General features: G+C 31.8%; 5 protein-coding genes and 1 long non-coding RNA gene across 8 annotated transcripts in view; 3 read left to right on the forward strand and 3 right to left on the reverse strand.

Moving 5' to 3' along the window:
• Window positions 1-4: 4 nt before the first annotated feature.
• Window positions 5-2,252, forward strand: LOC139088518 (host cell factor 2-like). The gene is made up of 2 exons (XM_070637777.1): window positions 5-122; window positions 180-2,252. The coding sequence occupies exon 2, from the start codon at window positions 180-182 to the stop codon at window positions 2,208-2,210; it is 2,031 nt and encodes a 676-aa protein (XP_070493878.1). The 5' UTR covers window positions 5-122; the 3' UTR covers window positions 2,211-2,252.
• Window positions 2,253-2,320: 68 nt separating this feature from the next.
• On the reverse strand, window positions 2,321-4,209 carry mEFTu1 (mitochondrial translation elongation factor Tu 1). The gene is made up of 4 exons (XM_070637618.1): window positions 4,030-4,209; window positions 3,826-3,969; window positions 3,525-3,767; window positions 2,321-3,463 (listed from the first exon to the last, which is right to left on the reverse strand). Exons 1-4 carry the CDS (start codon window positions 4,067-4,069, stop codon window positions 2,490-2,492), a joined length of 1,401 nt encoding a protein of 466 aa, XP_070493719.1. The 5' UTR covers window positions 4,070-4,209; the 3' UTR covers window positions 2,321-2,489.
• A 297-nt stretch (window positions 4,210-4,506) lies between these two features.
• Window positions 4,507-5,641, forward strand: LOC139088372 (uncharacterized). Its single transcript, XM_070637573.1, has 2 exons — window positions 4,507-4,637; window positions 4,698-5,641. Exons 1-2 carry the CDS (start codon window positions 4,633-4,635, stop codon window positions 5,539-5,541), a joined length of 849 nt encoding a protein of 282 aa, XP_070493674.1. The 5' UTR covers window positions 4,507-4,632; the 3' UTR covers window positions 5,542-5,641.
• Window positions 5,642-6,961: 1,320 nt separating this feature from the next.
• Window positions 6,962-11,276, reverse strand: LOC139088588 (zinc finger protein 25-like). The gene is made up of 6 exons (XM_070637856.1): window positions 11,267-11,276; window positions 11,100-11,133; window positions 8,593-8,692; window positions 8,439-8,538; window positions 7,228-8,377; window positions 6,962-7,166 (listed from the first exon to the last, which is right to left on the reverse strand). The coding sequence occupies exons 1-6, from the start codon at window positions 11,274-11,276 to the stop codon at window positions 6,995-6,997; spliced, it is 1,566 nt and encodes a 521-aa protein (XP_070493957.1). The 3' UTR covers window positions 6,962-6,994.
• cher (filamin protein cher) overlaps window positions 9,747-23,379 on the forward strand; it is a 35,696-nt gene continuing 22,063 nt past the window's right edge. The window contains exons 1-10 of one of the 3 annotated variants that reach the window (XM_070637568.1): window positions 9,747-9,887; window positions 13,594-13,839; window positions 17,287-17,797; window positions 17,868-18,144; window positions 18,270-18,290; window positions 18,883-18,974; window positions 19,039-19,254; window positions 19,315-20,545; window positions 20,605-20,855; window positions 22,252-23,320. In XM_070637568.1, the coding sequence (XP_070493669.1) occupies window positions 13,783-13,839; window positions 17,287-17,797; window positions 17,868-18,144; window positions 18,270-18,290; window positions 18,883-18,974; window positions 19,039-19,254; window positions 19,315-20,545; window positions 20,605-20,855; window positions 22,252-23,320 (3,725 nt within the window). In that variant the 5' untranslated portion in view covers window positions 9,747-9,887; window positions 13,594-13,782. Of the gene's footprint in view, window positions 9,888-13,593; window positions 13,840-15,439; window positions 15,621-17,286; window positions 17,798-17,867; window positions 18,145-18,269; window positions 18,291-18,882; window positions 18,975-19,038; window positions 19,255-19,314; window positions 20,546-20,604; window positions 20,856-22,251; window positions 23,321-23,379 lie in introns of those variants that run through there. The other 2 variants (XM_070637569.1, XM_070637570.1) reach the window with 2 other exon arrangements.
• LOC139088373 (uncharacterized) lies at window positions 16,592-17,198 on the reverse strand. Its single transcript, XR_011544212.1, has 2 exons — window positions 17,006-17,198; window positions 16,592-16,938 (listed from the first exon to the last, which is right to left on the reverse strand). It is a non-coding gene; the product is annotated as an uncharacterized lncRNA (long non-coding RNA).

Consider the following 23,379-nt stretch of genomic DNA (forward strand, 5'->3'; position numbering starts at 1 on the left):
TAATTACAGTGAAATGCTGTAAAAATTCAGATGATTTGTGCAAGATCGTAGCGGACCAAAAGTTAGAGAATAACAGGTTTAGAACATTTTTATTAAAATTAAATTAATTAATTAAAACGCAGGTAATGAAACTAATTTACTTCATTTTTCATGTATTATAACCAAATGCAATTTTCCAGATGTCTTTTCTAAGAGCTCCGTTTTCTCCTTCATTAGTATTTTTGACTCCAAATTATGGCTCGAAAGCTGTCAAAATTAAGGATGATAATGTGCTGTTCTTCGGCGGTGGATGCAATAAATTTCGAGATTCAGTTGTTATTTATAACATTCCGAAGAATTCTTACCAAAAATTTGCGTTAAATAAGGAACAGTTTAATTTTGATTACACGGAGAGTTATGTTGAGGAAAATCAATTTTCCGGCTTAGCAGCTTTTGATATGGCTTATATAGAGAAAGATAATACAGTTTTGATTTATGGAGGAATCACAGGAGAAAATGGCTTTTCAGACACACTATATGTGCTCGAGAATTATGCCGATTTAGAAATCATCCAGACAATTGGTGATGCTCCTAGCCCGCGAATAGGTCACACATTCACAAAAGTTAATGAGAAGAAAATTGTTTTATTTGGAGGCGTAGAAAATACATGCAACGTTCGCTATGAAATTATTCCAAAATTCTTGAATGATATATATATCCTGCATATCAATGAAAGCTATTATCGTTGGGAAAAAATTAAACAACAGAATTTTGAGGAACCATGTGGAAGAGAATCACATTCAACAGTTCTTTATAAAAATAAATTGATCATTTATGGTGGAATGAATGGAAAAAAGCGATTAAATGATCTCTGGATGTTAGATTTGAATACATATACATGGATAAAATTGAATACAACTGGGACTATTCCACTGGCCCGATCAATGCATACAGCAACACTTGTTCATAATGAAATGTATATTTTTGGAGGCTTTATTCATGAAAGATCGAAAAGCTGGAAGTGTACAAGTAGCATTCAATGCTTAGATTTGGAAACGTACAAATGGAAAAATTTTCCGTCTTCGAATCGACCCAATGCACGAGCGGGTCATGTTGCAATCGAGAATTATGGAAGAATCCATATTTGGTCAGGAAGAGATGATAGTGAATTTGATGAGACACAACCCATAAAATGCCATAATGATGTTTGGTATTTTGAGACAAGAAAACCGTTAAGAGTAACTGACTTAAAGGTTATAAAACAAGACAGAAAATCATTCAGACTTGAATGGTCACCGTCAACTAATGCAATACTGTATGTTGTTGAATTAAAGGAAATTGAAGAGCCGAAAATGGAAACTAAAATTGAGGCGATGATTGTAGAAGAAGAAGAAATAATAATCCTTGAGGATCATCCAGCAAATATTGTAGTTGCTAAGGCTGAAAAACATGATAAAGTAACAAGCACAAAGCCCAAAATTATAATTCATGAAAATATCTTGTTAACTCCACCAAATACAATAGACACTGAGCACCTATTTAATAATTCATCATCTCATGGCTGTGAAATCATTAATATTGTGTCTGATAATCAGTCAACTAAAATTGATCAATTGGATGGAGCAACAGATGTTGAGATTGAACAGATTGAGTCAGAAACCACAGACTCTGAATTGGAAACATTTTTGGCATCATCGAGCAAGAATAAAAATATCCGAAAAAATTGTTGGTATCTTGTTGGAATTTTCAAGAATAACTCCTGTAAAATCAAGAACTACAACTCTCATATTCTTAACAAACAAACAATTTCATCTGACTGCATTCCTAATTTAATTGGTTCAAAATTAGTTCCTATTGAATCCGGAAGAACATACTGTGTTCGTGTTAGCGCATTGAATTCAATAGGACTTTCAGAAATGAGTGAAATGGTTAAAGTTAAAACAAAAGAGGATGAGCCGATATACAATTTAGAATTGTTAAGCTACCTTGACTTTTATATCTTAAAGTGGAATTCAACTTTTACAGATGTCGAATTTTTAGTTTCTTTCGAAATTAATACAGAACAGTACGTAAACTCTGTGACTATATATAAAGGAACTGCCAACCAATGTGAGATTTCGAAAAATTTGTTAGAAAAGACAAGAATATCTAATGAATTTACAATCAATATTCGTGCAATTTCTACTGATGGGCATATTCTTCATGAAACTGAATTACAATGCAGCATTTAATCTTACTGTGATGTGAAATTAAAGGAACGATATTTGAATTTAAGAACCTTTCAATTGTAAAATAATGTCTCGAAAACTTATAAATGATATGATTTAAAACCAAACAACAGTTAATTTTAATCAAGTTTTATTTTCAAATTAAATCCAGTTTCTTTTCTTACAAATGAAAATAGCAGTACTTCAAGATAATTGCAATTTTATGATACAGAAGTTGTGTTCTCAAAATGTTCTGTTAAGGTAGATTATTTTTGTATCACTAATGTTTACTAAGCTATACTATTAATTTTTCTTTGTCTTCTCTTTCTTTTCTCGTCCTTTCTTACCTTCAGTAAGGTCTAATCTGTCGTGTTCTGATAATGGAGCTAGGATTTTGGTGACAACTCCTGTTCCTAATGTGATTGAGCCATCTCTGAGTGTGAATCGTTGACCTTGTTCTAAAACCATTGGTCTGAAAAGTCTCAATTGAAGAGGTGTATCTTCTCCAGGCATAACCATATCCTTATTTGGAATAACGACTTGTGTAGCACAATCCCATGTTCTTGAGAACATTTGAAGTTGAATGAAGCTCGTGAATGGCTTGTGTCTTCCACCTTCTTCTTTACTTAAAATATAAACTTTAGCTTCAAAGTGATCATTTGCTTTACATGTTCCTGGTTTGCACATAACCATTCCTCTCTTGATATCATCACGCTTAATACCTCTTACTAAGGCACCAAGTTGATCTCCTGCTTGTGCTTCATCGAGAATTTTGTGGAACATTTCAACACCAGTGATTGTTGATTTGATGACTTTGTTATATCCAACAAATTCACATTCTTGGCCCTTTTTCAAAACTCCACGCTCTAATCTCCCTGTAACAACAGTACCGCGACCTTGAATACTATAAACATTTTCTACTGGCAACAAGAATGGCTTGTCTAAGCTTCTTTCTGGTGTTGGAATAGTTTTGTCGACTTGTTCGAGAAGAGCAGAAATTGCTTTAGATCCAATTTCTGGGTCCTTGCCTTCTAATGCAGACAATGCAGAGCCTTTTACAATAGGAACATTGTCACCGTCATATCCCATTTCAGTTAATAATTCACGAATTTCCATCTCGACTAATTCTACCATTTCAGCATCAGCAGCATCAACTTTATTAATAAAGACTACAATATGATCTACTCCAATTTGTTTTGCAAGCAAAAGATGCTCTCTTGTCTGTGGCATAGCTCCGTCAGTTGCTGCGACGACGAGAATAGCTCCGTCCATTTGAGCTGCACAAAAATTTACATTCGATTAATAAAACTGTATAAATATATTTGAACTAATACTTACCGGCACCAGTGATCATATTTTTAATGTAATCAGCATGTCCAGGACAATCGGTATGTCCATAATGTCTGTTATCAGTTTGATACTCAATATGAGCTACGTTGATTGTGATTCCTCTAGCCTTTTCTTCAGGAGCATTATCGATATCAGCATAATCCTTGCTCTCTGCAAGATCCTTTTCGGCTAGAACTTTTGTAATTGCTGCAGTAAGTGTCGTTTTACCGTGATCAACATGGCCAATTGTTCCTAAACATTAAAATTCATTTAATTTAAATTATATACTTAATATTAATATGGATCTTACCGATGTTACAGTGCGGTTTAGTTCGCTGAAACACTTCCTTTTCTGCATAAAATCTCTTTGAAATCAAAAATGGTGAAACAGACAATGATGCAGGTGATTTAATTGTACTATTAAGAACTATGCTTCTAAATGTCGTATTGAGAGCTAAAAATGATGAAAAATATTGAATAATAGTGAAAAGAAAATAACCAAAAATTTACTTACAAGACGATAAAATATGTTTTGCAGCTACAAAAGCCGACATTTTAGATGTATTTTATTAAAAACTAGGAAATTGGCGACTGCTGCAAACGATGACAATATTATCCTTAGTTGTTATTAAGTAATTATTAGAAAATTTTTAAATTATTGAATTTTTTCGAAGGAAAATCACAAGAGGTCCTCGATTTAAAAAATTGTTTTGTTAATAGAAATATTCAGTCCAAATCAAAATTATTCAAATCGAAGACCTCTGATTTTTTTAGTCGAGACACATTTCTATAAAACAAATTTTAAATTTATTTTTAACGGAAATTTATGTCAACTAAATGTTCATGCTGCCTACATCATTTAAATTGATTAATAATACCCTTGCTTTCCGTTTTGACATCAAATAACAGAAATCATAAAATATTAGTTAAAGAATATGATTAAGTGAGAGAAAGAGAGAGTGAAATGAAATAAAAACAATTAACTCAGCCTTATCAGTCTGCTTATGAATTTTTAGAGTAAAAAATTAATTTAGTAAATCATTCTATGCTCAGTATAACTTGAAATCTCAGAGTGATTAAGTCGGGAATTGAGGGAAGTCCACAAAAATAGACAGAAATGAAGTAAGAGTTAAAGTTATGTGTGTCTTATCAGTTGCATTTCTTAAATTTTTTTGTTTTTAGAGGATTGACTTTATTTTTATACTCTACTGCACTGCTTACGTTATGCTATGCGAGTACCTTACCATTGACTCATGAATGTCTGAAATACCATCTACAAAAAGCCGGAGCATATGACAGCATACTCGATTATGTAGACGGTTATGTTGGTGCAGTAAGTGACTGTGAAAGTTCAGTAAGGACGAAAATTGCAAGTCTTAATGAGGATTTGAGGGATAAATTGAAAAGTGATAGAAAATCGAGACCCCATGCTGAATGTGTTATGAAGGATATTGAGGAAGAAGATGAATTTGAGCGTTATGAGAATATCATATTACAGGAAGTAGCAATTGAAATGATTAGTAATTGGAGATTTTGGAAATATTTTGACAAAAAGTCAACGTTGGAGAGTTTAAGAGCTAAGGCAGACGATATGATTAAGAAATCATTACTGAAGTGCAAAGGTCATAGAGAATTCGGTGACTTGTTTACCAACATAAATGAACAGCATATTGTATTTGAGAGAACTGGAGAACAAGAATTTTGTATCCGTAAAATCCTCGTCAATCAAACTTTGTTAAATCCATCATTCTACAATTTCCGTGAAAATCCAAGAAATGTCAAAGAAGTTCTTAATTGCGAGAAAATATTTAAGGGCCTCAAAGACAGTTTTTATGAAGATTTGAAAAATTCAAAGAATCTTAATGATTGCTTCATTCAAGCATACATCAAAAATGGATATGCTGAGAATATTTTCAAAGCAGAAGTTCTTTCAAAATTGACACTAACCAGATCAGACAAGTCAAAGGAAAAGCAGAATTTCATCAATGCTATGGTTGATATTTCCATTGATACAAAGAACTGCTGAATACAATAGGAAATTTCTTTTATCATACCTAACATGAGATCATTATAAATTGACATGTAATCTGACTTACAAATCGTAAATAAAATAAATTTCTATTTAATTGCTATTATTAAAATTTTCTTATCAGCTGCTCTTTAATTTCGACCTTGACACGCTTCCGCCCGAACAACTCTAAATACACAGTTTAATCCAGCTGACAATGTTAATCCAAATGATTTTTCGGGAGAGAGCTTTTATGAGAGAAGAAAAAAATTCTAGGAATATAGTATAAAGGAATAAATTAATTTTAATTCTTGTTAGTTGTTTTGCGTCTCTTTTAAGAGCAAGTTCACTGGCAATACTCAACATGATGTAAGTTTATTTTTCTTCAAAATTTAACGGTTTTTTAAGAATTCAAAAAGGATTTAAATAAAAAGCATAAATTTTGAATCATATTTGACCGTTGAAAATATAATTATATGCCTCTACTTTCAAATTTATATGCTTAGTTCTAATATTATCAGCAGTAAAGCTGATTTATAAATATAAACAAATGAATCATTATCATCAAAAATATAAATATATTTTGTTTTATAGGCGTAGGTTATTTTTGATACAAATTATATTAATCTTCATTCTACACAAATCTGAAGCAAAACTTTCGGTCGAATGCATTGTGGACTACCTTAAATTCAAGCATTTTGACACTGATTATTTTTCATCGATTGATAAGTATATTGGAAATCCTACAGATTGCACCAATGATATAAGATCGCAAAATGAAAACTTTTATAATGAAGTCCGTACAAAATTTGCTAATCATATAGCTCGAAAGGAATATGCTGATTGTGTGGTTAAGGAAGTTAGAGCTGAAAGCCAGTTTGAAAATTATCGTTTAGCAGCACTTGCTGCCGAGATGAAAGGTGTTGGATTGAAATTTTGGAAATCTGGTGATAAAAATAAGTACATCCAAAATAATCAGAATAAGGCAATCGAATATGAAAATAATGGGCTAATAAACTGCCAAGGAAGGAAGAAGTATGGAGAATTTTTCGATTCCTTTTATGAGCAAAAGAAAAGTGAACAATTAACTGTTGATTTCGAGTACTGTCTGAGAAAATATCTCGGAGACAATAACATCCTTAAGCATAATCAATATGGGTTTAGTAAAAATATGATCCAAGCTGCAGGATCACGTGGAACTAGATGTGATGATATAATGAGAGAAACGAAAGAACAAATGAAGCTTCAAATTACTACTGATGGAGCTGAAACTTGTACCGTTGAAAGATTCGTCGCTAATGGATATTTAGATGAAATCTTAAAAGTTCAAATGCTGTCTAAATTAGAGATGACGGCAAGTGAAAAGGAAACTGAAAAGGAGAATTTCATTACAAAAATGATTTCTTTGACGAACCTTATTAAATCCTGTCCATTGTAATTAAATTGCATTGAATAAATGAGATTCTTTATTCTAAAATTTCACAGCACTTGCGCTATTAATACATTTCTTTCGATGCTGATTAAGTGAGTTCTTTCTTGTAAAAGTCTTTTGACATAACTTGCAACTAAAAATGCTGTCTTTAGTGTGAACGGACGATACATGAAGCTTCAACGAATCTTTTCTTGTAAATGCTTCGCCGCATCTGTATAAAATAGAGATAACTTAAGATTGTAATTAAGAATTTGGATATATGATAGACTTACACTTCACAGACAAAGTCCTTTTGATTTGTATGAGTTTTTTCATGAATTTTGAGATCACAAAGCTGAATGAAAGTTTTAGAACAAGTTGTACAGGCATAATTTTGAAGCTCTTTGAAGTGGGTTTTTTGATGAACTTTGAGATACGCTTTTGTCTTGAAATATTTCTTACAGACTTCGCATTCAAACTGCTCGACTTGAGTATGCGATGATTTGACATGTACGTCTAAATTGGTTTTTGTAGTAAAGGTTTTTTGACAGACCTCGCACGCGAATAATTTAAGTCCGTAATGATAATTCTCGTGATTTACAAGGTTCTGCTTATTTTTAAAGGTTTTAGAGCACATCGTGCATGCAAAGTTCTTGACATTCGAATGAATTTTTTGATGAGCTAAGTAGTAAGAACGAAGTAGGAACTTTTTATCACAGATTTCGCAGGAATAACTATATTGTCCAGTATGTTTCGCAGTATGCTCCTTAAGACCAATTTTGGATTTAAAGCTTTTATTACAACCTGGAGAGTCGCAAACAAATTTTGGATTATTTTCATGCGTTTGCATGTGCTCTCTTAATTTATAGTTGGTCCTAAACAATTTATTGCACACTGTACAGATTTTTGGATTTGCCTTATTTCTCTTATTTTGAATAAATTCTTCTATCTTCTTTTCAATAGCATTATCTATATTATTCCGATCACTTGGAAATGATTGACAGGATTCGTCAAAATCATCATATGTAAAATCGTCATTCTGTAGAATATTTTCTGGCTGATCATTGATTTGTTGCTCAATTGATATTGCACAATTTTCAGGACTTTCAATTTTTGGAACTTCAATAATATCTTGAGGCTGATGATCTATTATCTGTGAAGTCTGTTCAACTTCCTCACTATGAATATGATGATGTGTTGCAGTCGGTGTTTGCATTTGCTCATAAATATGCTCATTATTAGTCGGCATACTAATCAGTGAGTTGTTATCATTTTGATTATCTTCTAATGCCAAATGTAATTCATGTGCCATATAATGATAATCTTCCTGTAGCTCATTTGTTTGTGCTGGATGTTGAATATACATGTTTTGTTCATTCATTGGAATGTAATATTCTTGTTCATACTGGACATTCTGTGGCGGTTGAACTGATTTAATGATATCTAATGGAAAATTTAAGTTAATAAATTGGAACTGGAAGACAATTGCAATTTCTAGATTTACCATTAAATTCATGCTGACATCGCACTGAATCTGATCTAAACTGATAGAAGCAATTCAGCTTACCATCACAATTACTGCATATTTGAAATATATCTGGAATCTAAAGAGAAAAATTAATTTGATTTCTTTTATTTTTGTGAGAAATAAAACTTACAATTATAGACAAGCAATCTTTGATTTTTTGTCGCCGGATCTCGTCATTCTCGTAAATTATTACACCATTGCAATTAGAACTACAATTTGTTAAGCATAGCCTGCACAATTCAAAGAAAAGCGACATTATTAAGTTTATCCGAATATCTCATTTTTTTGTTTTGTAAATAGTAAACAAAGTGTTTTGTAACTTGAAATCAACTAAAGCGCATTGCAGTCAATTATGATTTATTTGATAGAAATATGCCAATCCAAATTCAAAAAATATTATATACTATCAAAAAAGGTAAGTATACTGTCAGATAATTGCAATAAATTAATTTAAAATGGAGTAATTATGACAAACAGACATACTTAAAATATACTTTTATTGACTGAAAACTTGGTTTTACCGGGATTTTCAAAAATTTCTCCCGGTAATTTTTTAACGGTCGTTCTTGATCTATACAGCATGATCATTTTGAGTGCAAATTTATGATAGCATCAATCAATAAAGATTAATTGATGTCGTATTTGATTTTACAAAAATGACAACAATAACTTAAAGTGTCTGAGGCTGAGCAATAACAATTTGTTGTGAAATTTTCGAGTTTAAAAATAATTCCTTAAATGGTTAAAAATAATGGTTCACATGCCTATATCCATATTTGTCTTTTACGATTGTACTTTTGTTGTTACTTAACATCATTTTTTTCACCGCAATTTTCAGACGTTTTGATTGGTACGGTCACTTGATTATTGCGTTCAATTCTATGTAGAGATACTTTATAGCAGCCCTGATTATTTAATTCAATAAAGGCAATTGCATAACAGTCAGACGATTGGCATGTTGATACTTTATATCCTTGAAAACAAATAAAACTGCAATAAAGCAGCACATGTGAAGGAAAAACATGAAAAATGTCGCATTAGACGAGATATAAAAAAATCACATGTCTGACTATAAAGTCGGCATCAACAAAAATATTGTTTAAGCGCCAGCCACAAAAGAGAAAAGAGTCGAAAAAAAATGTTTGAAAACAATAAGACACGATCGAATGCAATCGTGCGTACAATATCGTCAATACATGCTTTCGAGGATTTTCGCCAAGATTGTGTGTGAAAATAAGAAAAGAGAAATGAAAAGTGAATTTTCGAAAATTCAGTCGTCGGGAAAACTTCGCTCTGAACGGTCTAAAAAATTAAGAGCGAAAAGACTTTTCTTTTCAAATTTTCATCATCTTTGGAAATTTTATTCTTTAATCTTTAATTTGTTTAGCACATTTGAAAAACTATAATTTAAGTGCTTAATAAATCGTAAGTAGTCAATAAGGGAAATTTTGATATTAAGTCGATTAATTAAATAAGAAAGTGGATAGGATGGAAATTTTTATAATTTTCTTCATACACTTTATGTGATATTAGAAAAGTGGCCATAAAGATCTCACACGGAGGAAGAAAAAATATTTATTTTTAAAATCCATTCTCATCTTTCTTTCGTGTAATTATTTAAGAAAAATTCTTCGTCTTCATTTTCATAATTTTCTTTTTAATGTGTTTTTCTTCTGTTTCGTGAGATCCGTGCATGCAAAAAAAAAAATAAAAGTGTGAGGTTGGAGAATATCGGGGCTAAAGTCTAAGTGATGTGCTGCATACATTTTCATGAGTGATCGTAGAGTATTAGGAAAAGCGTGGACGCTATTGACAAAACAGCATGACTTTTCCTTTTAAAAATAAAAAAAAAAATTCATAAAAGTTATTTATAGATCATGTGATTCTATCACATCAAGAAGACGTACTCAAACTCTTTTTTTAGGAAATATTTTATTGCTGCCCATGTTTACATATTTTTCTGTAAAATATTTCATTTGGTCATGGCAATTATAAACAAATTTGAAAGTGATTAATTTTTATCAGACTTAGATACCCAATAAGTTGTACGAGAAATGTGATCACTGACTACCCGAGCGAATCAAATGAAAAATTATCCGCAACGGACCTTTTAAGGCTCCCAGTCAAATAACGAAGGCGACTTCCATTTGGTGCTGATAAAATTGGTTTAGCGAAGCCTTAAAAGCTCCTTTTTGGATCCTTCTTAATTTGTGTCGCTCGGGCAATCCACATTCTATAAATTCTTTCACATAAATATTTACTTTATTCAGCAACTAACTTTTTCGCTTCAAATTTAAAATGAATGATCGCGAACAATTTATTTCACCAAAAATCAATATTCATGCACGAACTTTACGACAAACTTTTATTTTAGCAAGTGAATTAAAATTTGAGACGCCATATGTAAGATTATTCACTTATTTAATTTTACTAAAACTATTTTTTAGTCAGTCACATTCTTGACAATAATAAGTGTGACTAAACCAAGAAAATTAAATTGGTGACGATTTTAATTAAGAAGGTGCTATAAATATACACCTGACGAAGACAAAGTAGTCTTTTGGATGAAAAATCTTTAATTTAGATATCTTCGATGATTCAGATAATAGAAGACTTTATGATAAAATTTTCACACACCTGTCTTGTCCTTTGCATGACCTCGAATAATTTTCTCCAATTTTTCATTCATTTCTTTCTTTTTCATCCAGAGCTGATGTGTGAAATTTCTATAAGATTGTAGTTTGCTTGCAGATATTACTTTGCTATCTGCTTAATTTATATTCATATAATGATTCTAGCGATACCCTCAATCATTATCACGATTTATATTTTCAATTCAAGGTAGCTATAGAATCTATAATTGTATTTATAAAGACTTAAATGATTTCAAGTTCGAGGATCAAAACTGCTACTCTTGTAAATGTAGTTTAAATAAACGAATTCCTTACAAATTTATAATTTCACAATAATGTTTATTCTTCGGAGTTCAAAAACAGACTGGTCTTTTGTATGAAAAGGGGTTTTCAACTATGTCTGATAAATATTATTTAAATCTTAAATCAACTTTATAAAAACTATGTTCATCAAAATTTTCCAACTATGAAAGTCCGTCCATAATAAATTTCATTCCTTCTGCACATTTGACAAAAGTCAATGGGTGGTGGACGATCAGATTACTTTTATCGTTTGATCTTTCACTCGTTTCATCTGTAAATAATGGGGCATTTATGTCTGTATAATGAAACTGTTCGTATATACATACTCTAGTCTAGATTAGAGAAATAGCATGAATGAAATTTTTGCGGATCATCTTTGAATGCTTTGGGAAAGGAACATTAAGAAATCTATTGAAACGAATCATGTGGCGTCAGTGAATCTGAAAATTTTAAGTGTCAAGTTTAGTGCCTGATGACAGCTTCTTTGTGATTAAAATAACATTAATCTTCTTCTTCATTCTCCACTTTAACAAGTGTGCAAATCTGTGATGATAAAATCTTTTTAATAAATTTCTATAATTAGATCACAAACAAACGGTAAAAAAAACTTCATTCAGCCGTTAATGATGACATTAAATGTCAAGTATGATTTCATCAGAGAAATATTTACGTGATTATGATTTATATAGACTTATTGATGTAAACATCATTAGAATTAATATTAACGACGTGCTCAATTCTTGGTAGTAATGAAATAACTAATAGAACGTGGATGATAAGTTCTTTTTTATTACCATTTGCTTATTTCGTAATCGCGGCTTCATAGTATATAATATGTGTCATAAAAATTCATGAACTATATGAAAAAATTCCTTTTGATGCCTGCACACTATAGTTAAATCTTTTTTGTCTTCTTTTTTCTAACTCATTCAATTTACTTACTTACCTGTTGAGCGAACGAACGAACATTTTCGCAAGTGTATGTCTTAACAGACCTCTCAGAGAAAGATATTCGAACATATGCGCTCTCTTTTGAGTCGAGAGTGTAAAACGTGATATGAAAAAAAAAATTAATAACAAAATTTGGAACGCTTGTTGAGACATCAGAAATATTGAAATGCGAGTAATAGGTCGAGTCGAGATTTCTGATACTTATTGTACTTATGGAATATATAATATGCTTTCTTGATAGGTCAATGTTTCTAAATTTAATTTCTCCATACAGTTACTGTATTTTAAAAATTAGTTGCTAGAGTCGCAAATTCTATGATCTTTTGCCGTTATCAAAATCCATTACAAGATTTCACATTGGCTGACTTTTTTGTGCCGACAACTTTATTTCCACTATCATGAATCTTTCGGACACAGCACGAACTTCCTCTCATGTCAAAAAAATAAATTTATTTACTCCACAGACGTGAACGGATACCTTAAAGTGTCAAAATGATGATTGACAATTTGATTATAAATTCATCGATGATTGAATTCTGAAATCAATTTAAAAAATTGAATTGGCTAAACGTGCTGTCTCGAATTTATGGACATTGGGAAACAATTTCTTCCATTGATAATGTAGATTGGGGTATTACGTCATTTTTACAAAGGAAACATAATAATGTTCTTATTTGTAATAAAGTTCAATGATCGAATGAGCGAGAAATCAGTCGGTACTGAATCATTTTTTGCTATGTGTAAGACGGTGTTATAGGCAACGTCATATGAAATTTGAGGAAATTACTTTCAAGTTTTGAAGTTGGTTCATATGAAATTTATGATTAATCATAGCACTCAATGCAATATTTGAACAATGATCATAAATTGAGTAATTAAGCGTTGAAAGATTCCAAATTTACTACCTAGTTCTAATTTTTAATAGTGTATAATTCTCCAACCCATTTTGTAAATACATCAAGCAATTAATGTGTAAGGCGTGATCACTTTTGTACTTTCCAAAAGCATATTTCATTGACATAATCTTTAATTTTAAAAGACTTTATTCATCCTCCTCTATTTTTATGCGTACATTGATTATATTGAAGCGTATAAGCATCTCGATCATGACTTTCTCACATTCATGCATACATGCTGACTATTTGAATCTATATATGGTCATCGCAGCGACAATGTTTTCAAATTGAAACTGAAGTTATTAATTTTTATTTCTTTTTATTTTCTTCTTTCTGGACAAATTTTAGAGAGCGAGACTTCTGATTTACTACACAATCAACAATTTACACATAAATAAGCATAAACAACATCAGACTGTGTGTACTGAGAGGAGTACATCTACTCAGAAAGAAGAGACAGACCGGGGATTTGTGAGAAAATAAAGTTAGTTTGAAGTAGAAGTAAAAAGAGGGAGAGAATAAAGTTCAACCGGCAAAATGGCACAAGCACAAGCATTAGGCGATTTTCTTCAGAGTCAATCTATACAGCCTCGTGTAAGCACATCTTTTTTAAGTTACTAATAAATTTATATGATTTTTAGTTTTTGTTTCTCGGCTTCTAATTGGAATTGATTGAAATAGTAAAGCAATTTGTATTGTGTTTGTTGGAAGTGTGTGATGATGTCATTCTTATTGAGCTTAAAATGGTTTTAAAAGTAGCTACTGTGATTAATTTAAACGGTTTTTATTTTATTGTTGAGTGAATCAATTAAAAATTGAAATTGTGAATACTGCTTGAATCATCAAGTTCCTTATTATTGATTCAACTGAATCAACGTTTTAATGACATCATCTTTTATCGTCTTCATATTTATGGGCTTACAAATAACGTTCCATTTTTTCAAAATTTCAACGGAAAAAAATAATTTTTTTCAAAAACAGAATACTAATTATGTTAATTAAACTATTTTAAAGCATGATTTGCTTCCGTAGAGTAATCTAATCTTAAAAAGGAACATAAAATCTTTATGCTCCCACAATTTAAATCATAATAAACACATAAATTTAGGGTTTTTTATTAATTTTTCTGAAAAATTTTAAAAAATGGAACAAAAATTCACACTCAGTAATTGAGATATTTTTTGAATTTTTGCATTAATTAAAGCACTAATCATAGCAAATTATATGCCAAAATGTTGGTTTTATGAATTTCTACAATTATAACTATCAAAAGTGATCCTAAAAAGTCCAACTAAGGAGAAAAATGCCTTTAACTTCAAATTACTGAGTGTGAATTTCTAAACGGCCATGCCCTTATATATATTTTTTAAATGGCAAGGCCCATGCAATTCAATTATCATTGTGAGAATTATTTGAGAATTCCTCTTCGTTTCATTGTATTCCTCAAAAAAGATAAAATAAGCAACAACAACTATTCCTTTTCGGAAATTTTTTTAATTTGAAACCTGTTTAATACACATTTCTGGATGTACGATTTTTTTCTTATAAAAGAGCTTCTCTTTAGAAATTTGCGTCTTGTATCCAACAAAGATAGAATGAAATTGTATAAATGTGTAAATACATTAATCTCAAATTATATGTGCAAAAAGAGTAAATGTTTATGGAATATATATTTGTGAAAAAAAGAAGTTATAACATAACAATCAATACCGCGATACCTCTCTCAATTTTTTTGAATGTTTGTGTCGTGCTCAAGTCGTGCTCTTTTTTGGAGAAAAATAAATGAAAGACATAAAAAGTGCCTTTTTGCAACTAAAGCAGTAGAATTTTATACTTCAAATAGTCAGTTCTTAAGCAAACGTGTTTCCATCACATTCAAAAAATATATTGATGAAAAATTGTTCCGTTGATTTTTTTCGCAAATACTAAAGTGCATTAACATTAAAAACGCGAGTGTGATAACTTATCTTTGAAGTGCCCACTTGTTAATTGGTTTTTAATTCTCAAATTACAGTTCTTTACCGTTAATTAATTTTTTGAATTTAAATAATTTTGTGAGAACCCTTCAATTTCAAATTGAAAACATTTGAAAACTTGATGGAAATTATACGGTTTTGATATCAAAACAAAATTAAGTTAAAAAGTGTTTTATCGCATGTTTGTGTGGATTTATTAGCTTAAATATAAAAATTTTATTGCAGTCGTGATAAGGAATAATCTTTTAATATATCGGTGTATTGAAATCTTGGCTATAAGCAACAGTTTTAAAAAGAAAATTGAATTACAAAATTATTCTAGACATTTAATAAAAAAACATCCAGTAACATTCCAATAGCGATAAACGAAGTATATAAAGTGCAGCTTGATTTTTGTTTGTGAGTATATGTATGTTTATTAGTCAAAATAAATTGCGAGAAAAAAATACCGGTGTGATTCTCAAACCTTTCTGATATACTTACAGTAAGAAAGGCTGCGTGTTGTTCCATTTTATTAAAATATGTATACGAAGAGAATAAGAAGGAAGGAACATTTAATTTTGATTTCTTTTTATTTTGACATTGAATCGTTTTCCCATGAATAATACCTTTTCATCAGCACGATCATTTTTTTGCTTCATGTCCAATGCAGTATGATGAAATAAATCGTATGTGACATACAATGTAAATAAAACAATAAAATAACAAGCAACAACATCGTTCAGCTTTAATTGCTTTTTTAAGAACGATTGGTTTGGTGTTTTAAAAATAACTTGTCGCTGACATCACGTTCAAGCAATCGCGATTCTTTATTTTCTTTAAGCATTCGTCATATCGAATGAAAGTGAATGTGAAATATTAATTCAATATATTGTGCTGTTCAAGCTTACTCTATCTTTGCATCTGACCGTGAAATATTCAGATATACCTGTATATGCTAATAATATCCACACCCGTGAAAAGTATTTTTTCTTAGAATCTTTATACTTTGTTTTCATCCTTTCCTTTCCTTATCCCGCCGTTCATTTATTAATGCAACAATAACTTGTTTTTAGATGGAACCGAAAATATTAGTTGCCTAAACTCACACTGACAATGATGCGATTTTTATTTTACGTATTTTTTGTGTTTAATCCTCAAATTCATTTTAGTGCTTCTTTCTTGCTTCATCATTATTCCAAAGTATTTCTATAGATTCTTTTGAGTTAAGCATGCAGACACAAGCACACTCAACTACGTCATTTTTATGATCTCATTTTCTGTGTAAAAAGAAGAAAACAACATTAAAGTTGTAGCTGGAAGTGATTCTCTTTTGTCAAATGCTTGTAAAAATAGCACTAAAAAAAATAAATGAATAGCGACATTAATCGTACACGATCCAAAACTGTATGCATATTAATATGCTTACTTAATTTATTCAATTCAATTCCATTCTTTTCTTTCATTCCCAATTGTAATTAACAGAATGAAAAAGTTGGGAAACAATGGAACATCATTCTGTGTTCAGTAATATTCCATGCTTAAAGTGTGTGTTGAGTTTAGAGTCAAAAAATTTCATTATTTAACATAGCATTAAATAATAAGATCAAATATTTCATTATTGGTGGATGCAAAGAATTTAATTAGGTGAATTCTTCTTGCTCTTCTTCGTTTAATGTCTATTAATTTTAGTGTCGGCTTTGCACCAAAAATATTCCATGTGAATCAGCCGATGATACTTTTTAGCGTGAGACATAAAAGACCAATAAAGCAAAAATATTGGGGATGTATAATAAAACAATTACCTTTCGTACTTACTCGCCATGAACACAAAAATTAATAAGTTTCACGCATCGTCGTTTAATCATTCCATAATAGACCAAAACAAATTGAGCTCTATTGTACAAATAAATTTTTTTATTGCTTGGCGTTTTGTTTATCAACAGAAAAATATTTTGTGTATGTATGTACTTGAAATATTTCAGGCGAGCAGGTGAAAATGTGTTAAACAATTGAGTCGAGAAATAGCTTTTTAAATGTGTGACTCATTTATTAGTAAATTTACTAATTTTTTTGTTGTTCATAGGACTATTGCGATCAAGAAGACGAAATGATTGAAGCTGAACGTGATTTAGCAGAAGATGCTGAATGGAAACGCATCCAACAAAATACATTTACAAGATGGGCAAATGAACACTTGAAAATCATCGATAAGACTCTTATGAGTTTGGAGACTGATTTATCTGATGGTCTTGCGCTCATTGCACTCATTGAAGTCTTGTCACAGAAGAAAATGAGCAAGCACAATAAACGACCAACCTTTCGCTCACAAAAATTGGAGAATGTCTCTGTTGCATTGAAGTTCCTTGAACGTGAAGGAATTAAGATCATCAATATCGATTCCACTGATATTGTTGATTGCAAATTGAAATTGATCCTTGGTCTTATCTGGCTTTTGATTCTTCACTATTCAATTTCAATGCCAATGTGGGAGAGTGACACTGAGGCACCAAATGACAAACAAACACCAAAACAACGTTTACTTAATTGGGTTAAAAATAGAGTTCCTGATTTGCCCATTCATAACTTTACAACGGGTAATTAAAAATTTTATTATCATTTTTTTAATGTTTTCTTACAAATTTTGTCGTGTCTATAAAACTATAGACTGGAATGACGGTAAAGCTATCGGTGCCCTTGTTGACAATGTCGCTCCTGGCTTGTGTCCTGATTGGGCTTCATGGGATCCAAAGGATGCTCTTCAAAATGCAACCGAAGCAATGGGATTAGCTGATGACTGGCTCGGTGTTCGTCAACTTATTAAACCTGATGAAATGACAAATCCAAATATTGACGAACAGTCAATGATGACATATCTTTCACAATATCCAAGTTCTAAATTGAAGCCAGGTGCTCCAATTAGACAACGCACTAATCCAAATAGGTAAGGCTTAATATCCCTACAATCCTCAAATGATCATTGAAAGAAAACTTAGTAATTCATTACATTCACATACTTTCCATCTATTCATCTTTCTCTTATCTCAATCCTTATTATCAAACACATAGTGTTCCACCGCCGGCTATGCGGTGAGTAAAGTTTTTAGAAACAAAGTGGACAACCTAGGCGAATGATATGCGAATGCTTTTTTGCGTTTAATTGCTATATTCATTTATAATTATTTACATCTTTAATATTCTCTAATTTATTGGTATATTAAGTTAATTAATATTGATGCCAAGAATTATTATTATTATTTTTTTATGGTAATAAGTATGAGGTTCATTGACGTTTACTAATTCCATGCAGTCTGCTTAAATGACGTTATTTGTTGGTTCATGAATTGATTTTTTTCTCCCTTTATTGATATTGAATGGCCGTGAATAAAAAATACAAATTGATGTTAAAATTTATTTTAAGAAGGAAAGAAGAAGAAGGCAACTAATTGTCTGATGTTCGCATGAAGATTGAACTCTTTTTTTCTCTCATTCGGATTCTCTTGTTGTTAAACCTAACTCTCTCAAAATTACTTTTTATTTCTAATTGCTTCTCTATAAATGTTATGAAAATGGACTAACTAATTCAGTAGTGGTAATCATAGTCAGAGTTTCATCTTAATTTATGCACGTTTTGTGTTTTGATGTTTTTTGCATATTAAAAATATTTGCTAAAAAATTATAGAGTACGTTGCTATGGACCAGGAATTGAGCCTTCAGGACCAATCGTTGGCGCTCCAGCTAACTTTACTGTCGAAACTTTCTCTGCTGGAAAGGGTAAGGATTTCCTAATTCTAAATTCTATAGACACTTTTGTAACATTACTTTCTGTATTATAAAGGAACTGTGGAAGTAACAGTCTTGAATCCAAATGGTTTACCAGAACAAGTTGATTGTCGTTTCAATAATGACAAGGCATTGACATATTCTGTTTCATACATCCCTAAAATGGAAGGTCAACATAAAGTTGTTGTCAACTTTAATGGACGTGATGTACCAAAAAGTCCTTTCGATGTTAAAGTTGAGGGAGTTGCTGGCAATGCCGAATTAGTAACAGGTAAATTTGACTAAAACTATTTCAAATTTCCAGAAATTGTTATTATATAATTTTATGCAGCTAGCGGACCTGGCTTACAAGCTGATGGAGTTATGGTCAAACGTCCAACATACTTCGATATCCACACAAAGGATGCTGGAAAAGGCGTGCCTGAAGTTATTATCTTAGATCCTCAAGGTCATAAGACATCTGTTGCAGCTAAAGTTCGTCAAATTGAAAATAACTTATGGCGATGCGATTACACACCCGGTGCCGTTGGCTTACATTCTGTTAATGTATTTTATGCTGGAAAGGCAATTCCAAATTCACCATTTGGCGTTCGTGTTTCACCAACATCAGATTCTAAGAAAGTTCGTGCTTTCGGACGTGGTTTACAACCAACAGGTGTTAGAGTTGGAGATGTTGCTGATTTTAGAATTTCAACTGAAGGAGCAGGAGATGGAGTTCCACATGTTCAAATTCTTGGACCAGGAGGTCAAAATACACAATTTGAGCTTAAAGCTATTAACAACTCAACATTTGATGGATTTTATAAACCTACAAAGGAAGGAAGATATCGTGTTATGATTACTTTTGCTGGTCAAGAAATTCCAAAATCACCATTTGATGTTGTTGTTGGACCAAAGAAGGAATCATCAATTAAAGCCTTCGGTCCTGGTCTTCACAGTGGAATTGTTAACAAACCAGCACGTTTTGTAGTTGAAACAAATGGCGAAACTGGTGCTTTAGGTTTTTCAGTTGCCGGTCCAAGTCAAGCTAAGATTGAATGCCATGATAATGGTGATGGAAGTGCTTTAGTTACGTATCATCCAACAGCTCCTGGTGAATATGCTGTTCACATTTTGTGCGATGAAGAGGATATTCCAAAGAGTCCATTTATGTCACAAGTTATTGTTTCTCCATCTGATATTCATCCTGAAAATATTAAAGTTTATGGTCAAGGAATTGAACCAAATAGCGTTGATATCGGTAAAAAGACTCAATTTACTATTGATCATAAACAAGCAGGTGTTGCACCTTTGGAAGTTAAAGTCAGTGACAGCATTGGACGTCCAGTACCAGTACAAGTAGTAGAAACATCTGAGAATGTTAAGCAAGTCTATTATACAGCTACAACCACAAAGCCATTAACTGTTGAAGTCAATTACGGAGGAGTTGCAGTTCCTAATTCTCCTTTCCGTGTTTATGCTAATGCTCCTTTAGATCCATCAAAAGTTCAAGTATTTGGACCATTCATTGATAACCCAGACGTCAAGCCTAATCAAGCAACTCATTTCATTATCGATGCATCGTAAGTTCTACTTTTTAATTTTATTAATGATTTATATAAAAATAAATATAATTCAACAGTGAGGCTGGAAATGGCGATTTGGAAGTCAGTGTAGTCAATGATGCCACAAAACAAGCAGTGCCAATTAATTTGATCGACAATGAAGATAACACTTATACAGTTGAAATCACACCTGAAGCTCCAGGAACTTATACAACAAATTTGAACTATGGAGGATTAAAAGTGCCATTCAATAAGAAAACAGTCATTACAAGTGCTCAAACTAGCACAGTCGATGTCTCAAAAGTTCAAGTTGAAGGATTGGAACAAAGTAAGTATAAAACTGTTTAGTTGTTTTTTATCAATAACTTTTATGCATAGATATATGAGACATTCATTTGCTAGATGACAAACAAATCATTTTTAAAAAGAACATTCGAAATTTTCTTTTGAAGCCTTGGTGCCTTTTTTACTAGTCATTATCTAATGTTAATATTGTTTACATAATATTCAGCAACATGATGGGATTTCATGATGGATTTCAGATTGATCGGTCTTTAAAAAGTCTCAATTTATTTTTTATAAATTGAAGAAAAATTTTTCAAAAGCATTATGCATCATTTCCCATCATTCATTTATTATTGCCAGAATTCCTTTTTTTCTGATCTTAATTGTCGCTTTCTGTTAAACCTAAAAAAAAGAAGATGAATGAAAAAGTAACAATGTCTCTCAATTGACATGATATTTTAATGAATTCACTATAAATACAAATAGCTGCACCAGTGAATAGTCTACAACAATTTCGTATTGTGACAAATGATGTAAAGGCAGCAGATTTACAAGTGACGATAACAAGTCCGTCGGGCAATAGATTAAAAGCCCACATAATCAATACAGAAGATGGATTTTTAGTAAACTTTACACCGACTCAAGTGGGACAGTATTTATTATTTATTACATTTGGAGGAATTCCATTATTGACTGAACCATATTTATTACACTGCCTAAAAGAAAGTGATCCCAAAAAAGTATTTGCCACTGGACCTGGCCTTCATTCCGGAATAGTAAATAAACCTGCCGAATTTATTATTGATACAAGAGCTGCTGGACAAGGAGCTCTAGGCGTGACTGTTGAAGGACCAAGCGAATGTCACTTAAATTGTAGAGATAATGGTGATGGAACATGCAATATTGCATATTGGCCAACAGAATGTGGACATTATACAGTCAATGTTACATTTAATGATTATCACATAACAGGATCTCCGTTTCAAGTTATGATTTATCCCGTACCAAATTTAGAGCGCGTTACCGTCTGTGGCACGGGAATTGAAATGCACGGTAAATCCAATTCGGCAGTTGTGTATTGTAGTTTTTGAGTTTGTCGTTTTTTTTGCGATGTGATTTTCCAGCATGGATAATTTTTGCTGTTGTTTCCCTTATTTTTATTATTATCTCTATTAACTACTACTGGCAATAATACGATTCAAGACAATGCCGTGCTTTTACTAGAACCATTTTTTGACGATTCATTTTTATTTTTTCATTTTTCTTAACATTCCATTCTGCTTCGTTGTTTCACATTTTATTGGACTTTGCTGTTTTACCATAACATATTTTTTTCTTCATTATTGATTCGTAACTCGTCATAACCATTCTTATCTTTAGTGAATTAATCCCATATCATACAGGCATTAAAAAGTTTGATTTTTATTTATTTCTCGTAGGTGTCGTAATGAATGGAAAGACTGAATTCCAAGTAGATATGGCAAAATTGGGACAAAAAATTGATACCAGCAAATTGACATGCTCAATCACAGCACCAAGTGGCAAAAATGTTCCAAGCAAAGTCATATCCCAAAATGAAGTATTTAAAATCCTTTATACTCCATTTGAAGCTGGTCGTCATACAATTGAATTGAGCTATGATAATGTTCCAATTCCTGGCTCACCATTTGTTATTCATGTTAAAAGTGGATGCGATCCAAGCCGTTGCAAAGCATTTGGAGCTGGATTACAAGGAGGACAAATTAATCAAAAAGCTAAATTTACAGTATCAACTCGTGAAGCTGGTATTGGGGGTTTATCATTTGCAATTGAAGGACCATCAGAAGCAAAAATGTCATGTGTTGATAATCGCGATGGCTCATGCGATGTTGAATTTTTACCAACTGAACCCGGTGTATATGATATTTCAGTTCGTTTTGCTGATAAACACATTCCGGGATCTCCATTCAAAGTTACTATTGACGGACCACAACAAGTTTCAACTGGTGATTATCGTAGCGTTAAGCTTTATGGACCAGCTGTTGAAACTCTTCAAGTTTACGAAGGAATTCCAGCTAGTTTCTTCATCAATGTCGAAAATGCTGGTGCTGGTTTAATTGGAGTTGAAATGGTTTCAAGCGAAGGAGGTGCTGTTGAAAATTACGAAGTAGAAGAACGTGGAGATGGCAATTATTTAGTAACTTTCATCCCACCAAAACAAAATACAACAATCACTGCTAAAGTCTCATTTGCAAAGCACAATGTTCCTCATTCACCATTTGTTATGCGTGTTTTACCCCCAGTTGCAATTAAGAGTGGAAATTTGGTCATGTCTGGAGATATTTCAAAGAAAAGTTTACCAGCTTCAGTTCCTGCATCCTTCCAAGTCGATACGAGCAAAGCTGGAAATGGTGAAATTCGTGTTGTTATCGCTAGTCCACAAGGCAAGCCATTGGTACCAAGATTGGAACGTGGACCTGACGGAAAATATACAGTTAGCTTCGTTCCCGATGAATTGGGTCCATACAAGTAATTACAATGTTTATTAATTTATTAACCTTTTAATTTTACAATGTATTTTTTACATC

This window comes from Chironomus tepperi, unplaced genomic scaffold (genome assembly GCF_022539635.2).
Source record: "Chironomus tepperi strain 1889 unplaced genomic scaffold, CSIRO-AGI_Ctep_v1 contig_163, whole genome shotgun sequence".
Lineage (NCBI taxonomy): Eukaryota > Metazoa > Arthropoda > Insecta > Diptera > Chironomidae > Chironomus > Chironomus tepperi.

What these genes read in the sequence shown, in the direction of transcription:
- mEFTu1 (XM_070637618.1), bottom strand. Translation starts at nt 4,069, where the DNA reads ATGTCGGCTTTTGTAGCTGCAAAACATATTTTATCGTCTT. An exon ending in AAAACATATTTTATCGTCTT is followed by an intron (nt 3,970 to 4,029) that starts GTAAGTAAATTT and finishes CATCATTTTTAG; the next exon opens with CTCTCAATACGACATTTAGA. An exon ending in TAAACCGCACTGTAACATCG is followed by an intron (nt 3,768 to 3,825) that starts GTAAGATCCATA and finishes TTTAATGTTTAG; the next exon opens with GAACAATTGGCCATGTTGAT.
- LOC139088518 (XM_070637777.1), top strand. Translation starts at nt 180, where the DNA reads ATGTCTTTTCTAAGAGCTCCGTTTTCTCCTTCATTAGTATTTTTGACT.
- LOC139088588 (XM_070637856.1), bottom strand. An exon ending in AAGATTGCTTGTCTATAATT is followed by an intron (nt 8,539 to 8,592) that starts GTAAGTTTTATT and finishes TTTTCTCTTTAG; the next exon opens with ATTCCAGATATATTTCAAAT. An exon ending in ATGTCAGCATGAATTTAATG is followed by an intron (nt 8,378 to 8,438) that starts GTAAATCTAGAA and finishes ATTTTCCATTAG; the next exon opens with ATATCATTAAATCAGTTCAA.